The sequence below is a fragment of the Arachis stenosperma genome, chromosome 8 (genome assembly GCF_014773155.1).
Source record: "Arachis stenosperma cultivar V10309 chromosome 8, arast.V10309.gnm1.PFL2, whole genome shotgun sequence".
Taxonomy (NCBI): Eukaryota; Viridiplantae; Streptophyta; class Magnoliopsida; order Fabales; family Fabaceae; genus Arachis; species Arachis stenosperma.
The window spans coordinates 39,682,797-39,693,147 of record NC_080384.1 but is presented as its reverse complement, the minus strand read 5'-3'; the positions used below and the strand labels follow the sequence as shown (position 1 = coordinate 39,693,147).

The 10,351-nt window shown below is 33.2% G+C and overlaps 1 protein-coding gene across 1 annotated transcript; it reads left to right on the top strand.

Moving 5' to 3' along the window:
- Nucleotides 1-2,260: 2,260 nt before the first annotated feature.
- LOC130944438 (ADP-ribosylation factor GTPase-activating protein AGD5) lies at nucleotides 2,261-8,982 on the top strand. The gene is made up of 10 exons (XM_057872765.1): nucleotides 2,261-2,514; nucleotides 3,371-3,429; nucleotides 3,606-3,696; nucleotides 5,916-5,970; nucleotides 6,075-6,165; nucleotides 6,285-6,510; nucleotides 6,950-7,175; nucleotides 7,303-7,481; nucleotides 7,697-8,001; nucleotides 8,577-8,982. Exons 1-10 carry the CDS (start codon nucleotides 2,464-2,466, stop codon nucleotides 8,731-8,733), a joined length of 1,440 nt encoding a protein of 479 aa, XP_057728748.1. The 5' UTR covers nucleotides 2,261-2,463; the 3' UTR covers nucleotides 8,734-8,982.
- Nucleotides 8,983-10,351: the final 1,369 nt, after the last annotated feature.

The window sequence follows — 10,351 nt, the reverse complement described above, 5'->3', positions numbered from 1 at the left end:
ACTCTCTAGACCTGCTCACACCCTTGCTAACTTAAGCATCGGAGTGTCTTTGCAGGTACCACCCCCCATTCACTCACGCGCGCAAGTCGGACGGAGCCTCCCGAGTCGCAGATACATCCGGAGTTCTCCTCCTTCATACACTTGGGCCGTCAAACGTCATCTATCTCATTAATCTCCGGTTACCCATCGTAACAAATATAAAATACACTAATTTAATATATTTAAATATAATATTTTTATTTTTATTTTATCTATCAAATATAATTTTGTCTTTATATCTTTATTTTAGTGTCTCATAGATTCTTGTATTTTCCTTCAATCGTTGCCTTCATATGACAGCAAAGAGCAACAGTTTACAAATAAGTATATATGATATACATTTATTGGAAAAATATTTCTGTTTATTTATCTTGTATAGATGATAACATCGTAGGCAACACTAAACTCTTCTTATTTATATTGAAACCAAGAGCCACGTGAAAATAGAATAGTTCTTTTTTCATGTTTTTAATTAATTATATTAATTACTTTGGAAGATCGATACTTCAATAGTCAACAATGGACGAAAAATGTCGTCCACTTCAAGCACATAACACAGGGGACCCAAATGCAGATTTTTCTTAATTTTTATTTATAATTTGTGTATTTAATATTTATTTAGTCAAACAGCTATTTTGTATTGGGGTTACGTTAACGGCAAATGAAAAATAATAATGCAATAAGCATTAAGCAGCACAAAACATAGAAGACAGCATAAGCTAATTCATTTTGCAATAATTTAATGAATACATTATGATTTATTCAGGCAAATACTATTCTTATGATATGATTATTCATTTATTCCAATGCTTTTTCTTGTTCTATATTTCTCTTTTGTGTATACCAAACATGGTATACTCCACCAACTCAACCATAGCCATACAGCACATTCCATAACAATGCATAGTATAAAACTATAAATATTTTCTGTAAAAACACAATTTATTATCATTATTATTAGAATTGCTACATTTTTAAATACATATTTCTTCGTTCTCTAATAATATTTGGTGCCATCAATTAATATTAGTTTATATACCAAACTTTAAATAGCAACGATTTGAACCGAGGAGAAAAGGCAAAAACTCAACACAATTTAAATTTGAAATTACTCATATCATCAAAACTTGGCCTAATGCAACTACCCGTTAAATTGTGCACAGAAGTGTAGGTTGATATAGTCAGTTACATAATCAATAGGCACCATTGAAAATTCATAAAATATACTTCAATAAACATATTTACATATTATTAATAGTAATACACAGTTTTAAAGGCGTAGGAGGAAAAGTAACGTAGAAACCAAAATAATAAATAAATACTAAGACATTTGTTCCAGTATCCTCCATAAATTAGAGAAGCTGTTTTTTTAATATATATTATTATTGTATCATAAATTTATTTGTACACTTATTTAATATATGAAGTCATTTTCTTATATGAATATAGAGTATCATATTTAAATTAAATTCTATCATATTTTTTTATTCTTATAAGATTATAAAACTTGAAAAATATTTGTATAATTATAGAGTATATTTAACGTGCATTCTAAAAGTTTATTTTTATATAAATTTTAACTATATATTAAATTAGCTAAATGTGTAATTATTAATGTACTAAATGTGCAAAATAAATTTATTATATAATATATAGAAGAAAATTATATGCACAAAAAAAATCATCATCTAATTGTTTGGAGGGTACAAGCAATTGAATAATAATAATAATAATAATAATAATAATAATAATAATAATAATAATAGCATGCAATTATCTCAAAATTAAACTTAAAAATAAATGTTTATACAATTGTCCAATCTAAATTTATTTTTTTATAACTTTTTATATAATTAATATAAAAAATAATTATTTTTGATAATATGATATTAGATAATTAAATATACATATAAAATTGTATATTAATAATACATCAAAATTAAATTCTAAAGAACAATACTATATGGTTAATAAAATTTATTATATTTGATCAATACTTAACTAATTCTAAATACTAAATATGAAATTTTATATTTTAAAATTTAAATTCTTAAATTCTAATAGTATAATTAACTAATATGAAAAAAAAAAGTGTTGGTGGTCATATTTTTCAATTCTAAAAATAAAATAAAATAGTAAAAGCGTACTAGTAATAGAAGTCAAGGAGGGCGTCTCAGATGTGATTACTCCATTTTTCTTCATTCCGTATTTCCGTCGTGTTTGTGTTGAGTTTATTTGGTCACATTTTATTCATAAATCAATCAATCCAACAAAAACAAGTAGTGGGAGTTTCAGAGAGAAGAGAGAGAGAAATTACATCAAAAAGACCAAATTGACCTTGGACCTTCATCTTCCTCTCTCTTCCCTTCTAGGCTTCTGCTCCTAACTAACTCCTCCTTCGATTCGTTCAACCTCTTCGTCAACATGAACGAGAAGGCCAACGTAACCAAGGAGCTCAACGCCAAGCATAAGAAGGTTCGTCTTCTCGCATTCGCTCTTTCCTTTTCCTTTTCCTTTTTCTTTTTCTGATTCTGTTTCGGTTTCCGATTTTGATTACCATATCACGATGATGATTATCATCGTGTATTTACTGAAATTGCCTCCGATCAATGATCGCTATTAGTCGGATTCGAAGTTCGAACATCGCTGTTCTATATGTGCATATCGCGAGATTTTGAATGCCAAAGAATTTGATTTTTTTTTTGTTTTTTTTTTGTTTGAGCTGCGGAAAAATGAGTTACCAGTGGGTTTTTGCTTTGATCTGCTTGTTCCGATGGTTGGTTTGATTGATCGATTTTTTGTGTTTGAGCATTTTGAGGGATTAGTTATTCGGAGGTTATTCTGTTTTCGTAATTTGGATGCTTTTTTTTTTTCCTGATGCATCTTATTCAGGGAAAGGCTATGGAATACGGAGGATCTATTAGAAGTTATGGGGTTTTTTCTTTAATTTTTTTTTTATTTCGGAAGCATTTTCAGTTGTTTGTTTGAGAAGTTATGAGTTTCTAATGCTACGGAGTATTCGATCTATGAGACCTGATTACCTGAAGTGTTGGGTTTGATTCATATGAATTGATGTCAATGAACAAAAGGATATCATGGTAATCTTATTTTGTTATTAAAAAAAGTTTTGTTTTATGTTTCTTCTGGGTTTATAGTTGAGATCTTTTTCCTTTTTATCATATTTTTATTTTTAATTGTACAATGTGCGGATTTAATACTGAGCTTATCCTACATTTAATGTGATTGTGCAAGAATGTTTGGCATTTTCTGTATTTGTTTTCACTTTTCACTCTTGATCCAATGTTTTTCTACTGTTACTCTAAATATGCAGATACTGGAAGGGCTTCTTAAATTACCAGAGAATAGGGAATGTGCCGACTGCAAAGCTAAGTATGTATCTGGTTGGATCTAAAATTCATAGTGAACTTTTCTAGATTTTGTGACAGTAGTAATTCAAACAGAGATCTGAACTGATTCACGATGAAATTACATTTGCGCTATTCGTTTTCAGGCTCTTTTTTCTTCTTCAATTTTCACTCGAATTTCTATTGTCATCCACTTTGCAGGGGTCCAAGATGGGCTAGCGTAAATCTTGGCATCTTCATATGCATGCAGTGCTCAGGAATACATCGAAGTTTGGGAGTACATATATCAAAGGTAATGTTATGGTTGTGGGTATGGAGCACTGGTGCGTCGTTTTAACTGTAAAATACGTGATTGTGATTAGTGGCACTTTTATGACATTGATGCTACAATGTTTTTTTGATGACGTTTGTCCGAAGCTCAGATAGAGAAGGTTGTTTTAGGTAGTTGGAAGCTAACATAAAACTTAGTCTATTCTTTATGATGTGGATCAGAGATGGTGATGGTATATTGTTAATGCTATCTTGTTTCCTAAAATCATTGTGCTGTATGGCTTGCATAATAAGACTTGTCCAGTAAAATATACTCAAGGATTCTTGTATTTTTGAGAACAAATGTGGATAATTTAGTTATTTCTCAAGAGCAAGACATGTCTTGATACTTAGAATATGGCATAAAAAAAATGAAAATATTTAATGTTATGTTACAAGGAGGATTAATTTTATACCTTCAAGAAACTAATCGGGTAGTAGAGAGGGCTAAGGAAATAGATTCTTTGGGATTTTAAGGTCAAACCTAGAAATGAAGTATTAATAATTGTTGATAAGTACCGGGAGAGTGATGCTATAGATGCTATAAGGTTAGGAGACAAATTAATAGGTCTGAAGTTCATAGTGGAATGAGATGCCTTTAATCACAAGTAGGATTAAATGAGCATCACAAAACCCAATTTTGGAAGGATTTAGAAAGGTTTAATCCAGGGCTACAATTGGGGGCAAAGATGTTTTCCTATTATTATTACTTTTTTAAAATGAGATTTAAATGGTCATGTGGTGGTAGTGATTTAGTGAAGCTTTGTGGCTAACTGGCTATGAAGGGCTATGTATGTGTGCTAGTGCTTATTTTGGAAGCAGGACGAGCATCTTATCATAGCATTAGGAATGAATGCATTAGAGAGAAGGTTGGGGTATTGTTTATCACAGAAAAGATGATATAATCTCACTTTAGATGATTTGGGCATGTGGAGAAGACTTGTAGAAGTGCTAGTAAGAAATATAACAAGTGGAAGGGTAGCTTAATATCTAGAATAGAGGGGACCTAGATAAATTATAGGTTAAACTATGAAAGATATGTAGATTTTAATAGATTGAAAGTGAATTTGATTTATGATATGACATTATAGCGCTGTCTGATTTTTGTAGCTGATCTCACCTAGTTGGAGAAAGCTTAATTGTTGTTAACTCATACTATAAATCATGGGAGGGAAATTTTGTATTATGATGACTCATGGAAATAGAATCTTCAATATCAGTAAGGTGCAACATGTTTCTGCATTTCGCATGTGTTGTAGGCTTGTAGCAATGTACTGTGTCAAATAGACTCCCTTAATTTAGTGACCTGTTTTGAGAGACCCTCCACTTTTCTGCATGCTTATTTCATATCTTTGCTGGAAACAATGTACAGAAGGTAATTGACTATCATCAATATATTCCTTCTTTGACTGGTAATCTGCATTTTTATGGTAAGAAAGGATGTTTCACTGTTAAAATGTAGGGAGAAAGATCAAGAACAGAGTTCCAACTACAGAGATGATTACAGAAAATTTTAAAGTAAGCTATAAGTGTTCTAGAGAAAAAAGACAAGAATCAGAACTAGACATAGTAGATTTTGCTCAATGATCCCAACCCCTGGAAACATCTCATTCCTTATATGATTCTCACGCCTTCTGTAACCCTCCTCTCTTATTCATTCTTGAATATTTGCCTACACCATCTCCTGCTGCCATTTGTCTTTTTCTGTTATGTGTCCCTCTTTCCTCTAACTGAATACGCCTCTTCACACACTTTCCACTGCCTCCTTGACCGGGGTTCTATTATTAAGGTGTTGCCACCGCACACCACCCTGTGGAAAAAAGAACTTTAGTTACTGTTTTATATTTGTATGGGAGTACTGAGTGAGCATCTGTAGGAAGTTAATTGTCAAATTACATATTAACCTATGTTAATTTTTGCTGCGGTCCTGACATTATTCATGGAGGTTACTGTTAACTGAAGAGTGCTAGGTTAGTAAATAACTTGTTGCTGCCGAAAGAGTGCAAATTTGGTTTGGTATTTTTCCATTTAAAATAAATTATTTGTGTGGATTTAGTTTGATGTGCTGAATAACCAAAATATGCTCCCTCACCATGATTGTTGCCTTTTGTAGTTTACTAAAAATGAGTAAAAAGATTTGGTAAAATCTGATCACTTTTGCCAATATTCTATTACATGTCTTTTCAATGGCTTTCCTTGCAGGTTCGTTCTGCAACTCTAGACACATGGCTCCCCGAGCAAGTTGCATTCATTCAGTGTAAGATATATACTGTCACGGGCTTCTAATTGTGTGAATTTTGTTGTGTACATACTTGTGTAATCTACATGTTATATTTGAATCCTTTTATTTGTCCTAAACAGCCATGGGGAACGAGAGAGCAAATAGCTACTGGGAAGCAGAATTACCTCCAAACTATGATAGAGTTGGAATCGAGAATTTCATTCGTGCAAAGTATGAATAATGATAAACTCCTTGAATCTGGCTACACTTTTATATTATACCATTTGAAGTATATGTGTCCTTGTTTGTGCACCTGGTTTCGAACTTTAAATGGATGCATATATTTGAAGGTATGAAGAGAAAAGATGGGTTGCAAGGGATGGGAAACCAAAATCACCTTCTAGACTGCGAGAAGAGAAAAGTTCTTCACATTGGCAGAGACCTGTGGAAAGAAGTGGGCATGGTTATGCAGCAGCTTCTGAGAATACCGTTGAGGAAAGGAAGAAAACCCAACCTTCAAATCCAAATCCGGCTGCAAGGATTAGTATTCTTACTCCTCCCAAAGCATCTGAACATGTATTATTTCTTCCCTTCGTTTTATCCCCAAAAAAATTATATATATTTTTGCCCCCTTTGGTATTGTTACTGTGAACCTTCTTTTTCTGTTCTTTTTTCCGCCCTTTTATTTTTTAACCTTTGCATTGCATCCTATGCAGTATGGTACTTGTATACTCTTTTCTTCTGCAGTCAGTGTCAGCAGTCTCGACTTAAGTTTAGCCCCCCAAAAAAAGGGATACAAGTGGGAGGGAGGGCTTTTTGAATCTTATAGAAACAAGTTTAACATTTTCTTTTTGCTATGACATAAAAATTGTGGTTTTTAAGCAATTAAATAGATGAGTCCAAGTTTTGCCACCTAACTTTTGGTTTTAATATGAAATATTCTTTTGCCATTCTTCTTTAAATCTGGAAATAATTATTGTTTATAGTGGTCTAAAAATAATCAATTTGCAAGCAGGTTGCTCCTGTTAGCAAACCTCAGCATGTTGAGAAAGCAGAACCAGTAGCACCTCAACCACAAGTTGAAACTTCAAAGCAGGTTACAGACACAGCTCAAAATATTCCTGCAAAAGTTGATTATGCTACAGATCTTTTCAACCTGTTATCAATGGATGGCCCTAGTGAAAATGGATCAGAGGCAACTGGTACTACTACTGAAGATAATAACTGGGCAGGTTTCCAATGTATGTATTAATACACCATTGAACAACAAACGAATTTCTCACAGGATGTTTCTTTCTGAAAGATCTACAGATTCATCTCCTGATCTGTTTAACTTAGGTTGTGATTTTGTTACTATAACTCTTTCAGCTGCTCCAGTGGCTTCAACAACTGAGAAGGCTAGTCCTCCAAAAGCAGTTGAGAGTACGCCTCAATCTGCATCTGGAATTGAGGATCTATTTAAAGATTCACCTTCAGTGACACCAAGCTTAGCTGCAGAAAAACCCCAGAAAGATGTAAAAAATGATATCATGAGCCTCTTTGAGAAGGTATGTGTAATGCTCAATAGGTTTGTTTAGGACTGTGGGGACACTTCCTTGACCTGGAAATTAGTCTTAGTTGTTCGTCCGCTCTTTTTTGAGCAATTGTTGTCCCTTGGTCTTGTGCATGTGCAAGTAATTTATCTGTTGTAGTCTATTGTCATACATTTATTCTGAGGTATTTTAGCACACTCTTAGCTGACTGGTGAATTGGATATCTGCAGAGCAATATGGTGTCTCCATTCTCTATGCATCAACAGCAGCTTGCCATGTTAGCACAGCAACAGTCTCTTCTAATGGCTGCTGCAGCTAAATCAAATGTTGGGGATCCTAAGTACCCTGCTGGTATACAGCAACCTAGGCCCAATGTTCCTATCCAGAATTGGCCAGCTGCTGGTTACTCGATTCCTGGAGTCATGCCCATGGGTGGTCAAGGAGATCTGCAGACACTTATGCAGATAACGGCTCAGACTAGGGGCTTGACTCCACCACAATCAGCTGGGAGCTCTGTTCAGTATCCACCATCTAGGTATGTTACTTGGATATAACTTGACTATTTCCTGATATTGCTTTATATAATCTTGATGGTTGATATTGGTGCCAATCAATTATCTAGATAGTTATAATGAAAGGCTGTTTAAATTCTTTTTTTATTTTTTATTTTTTTTTTTGGCAGAATGTTGTACCAAAATGCAATTCTAAATGCCTACGACTTTCACAAGCTCCCCTATTATAAAATTTTCATTTCATAGTTGAGGCTAGCACTGGAGAATAATGATAGTGATAATGATAAAGCTATCATGATCATTATGAAATGCTAGTTTTACTGTCACATCTACTGTTTCAATTTATTTTTGAATGTGAAGCTATCACATAGTGTATGGCACGCCCTCTGGTCAATATTTTGCTTCAATAACTTAACACAAATTTACCTGGATCATGTTACAAAATGGGCACTGATCAACAAACGACATTGCCAATGTCTTTTCTATTTCCTTAATATACTGTTTTATAAATCATCTATAGTAGCCTTGTTCGCCAAAATTTTTATAAAAAGAACATGTTTTTCACTGTTCATTCCTTCTATTCTTTTCTTTATTGCAGTTTCTATGGCATGGGGCAAGTTGCTCCTGTTAATGGAACAACGACAATGGGAGTGGGTAAAACTCAATCAACAACTCCAGTGGCATCAACCACTTCACAATCTGCAAAGGATTATGATTTTTCGTCCTTAACTCAAGGGATGTTTGCAAAGCCTTGATTGGTCTTCTGTTGCACAATGACGGGTACGTCACATACCATAGAAGATTAGTTAAAATGACAGGAAATGTAATTTCATTTTCAATTTTCCCCTTGACATATATCCTTGGGTTGTAAACCATTTGTAGAGAGCTAGTTCAGTTTTTTATATCGTATTTTCGGGTGATTGCCTCATTTGTATTGGTAGTTGTATTCAGTTTTCACAATAAAAGACATTGAAATTAATTATATATATTCCTTCTATTGCTTCTATGTTTTATGTAATGATAAACACATATATTTGGTCTCTCGTGTTACCGTATAAGTTTTATTCCAAAATGTGGTGAATATTCTAATTTTCAGATTGCACTTGATAAGTCAGTGATGTTAATATCTTTGGTAGGGCAAAAAAAAAAAAAGAGAAAAACAATGTTTTAGAAATGCTTGTATAGATATAAATATGCTACATTTCAGTAAAGAAATTGTGTCGTAGTTTTCCAGTAATGATAGGGATTCAAACAATAACCTTTTTTGGTGTATATCAGAATTTAAAACAGTTTAGTTGTAAATACTAAAATTAACAGCGCATACTCCAAAATCCAAGTCTAGTATTTGAAAATAATAAAAAGAAAAGGTTTTCATCTCAATTTTAAATTTAGTTTAGACAGTGCTTTTCCCCCATGGTCATTGTTGATGTTGTTTTTGTTTTAAATCCATTAAGTGCAAATCATTGGATATCCCATGGACGAAAACACTAATATCTAATTTGTTGGAATTCACCTTTCAGTGAATAAGATGTCTATGAAATCTGTTGTAAACATGCCACCTATCTTGCATCGAATTCAGAAGTGAACATAACACTTAAATAATTTAAGCAATTACTACTTGTATTAGATGTCATGGTTTCCTTTGTCGTTGTTGTTAGCATATAAATGCGTCACAAGAACTGGAGTATCTGTTTTTTGTCATTAGCATTTCATTGTGTTTCTACACCAACTGATGCTAACTGGTAGCAAAACGCAGAGCAATATACAGTAAAAAGAAGACATAATACGAGATGGTTTTTGTAACTTATAAGGCAGAAGTCACAGGCCTTTTCATCTTTGAAACGTGTAATGTATCTAACCACTTGACGGTGCCATCTAATTGACCAATTGCCGTGGCTCTCCAATCCATTATCCATCTTTGAACCCTTTGTATAAATCCTATCCATCCTCTTACCAAACTTGGTCGTATTTTCATCGCTCACCAACCATATCAAGCCACATAATCGAACTCCAAATCATGTCTCTCTTGTAGCATACCAAAGTGTCAGTGTAAAAGCTATCAACCACCATTTAAATAATCGCTATCCAAAATTTGTTCAATTCTAAACACGGTAACGATATATTTTCCTATTGATGAACATTAGCTAGTTAATGAGTTCACACGTGCCACGATTATGTATGCCTACATGTGATTGCAATGTGATCATCTATCAAAGTCCATATGTTACGATAAAAATGATTAAATTACAATTTCACTACGAATGCAAACAACGTTCCAAAGTGCTAGATCCTAGAGTGCTTTTGTATAATCTAATACTTTATGCACATTATAATTGTCTTTATAGCGAGGCCTATTCCGTCTTGCACTTGTTC

Excerpts from the sequence above, each read along its gene's own strand:
- LOC130944438 (XM_057872765.1), top strand. The coding sequence starts at position 2,464 with ATGAACGAGAAGGCCAACGTAACCAAGGAGCTCAACGCCAAGCATAAG. Across the intron at positions 3,697-5,915 it reads TGGGAGTACATATATCAAAG|GTTCGTTCTGCAACTCTAGA; the intron begins GTAATGTTATGG and ends CTTTCCTTGCAG. Across the intron at positions 6,511-6,949 it reads CTCCCAAAGCATCTGAACAT|GTTGCTCCTGTTAGCAAACC; the intron begins GTATTATTTCTT and ends ATTTGCAAGCAG.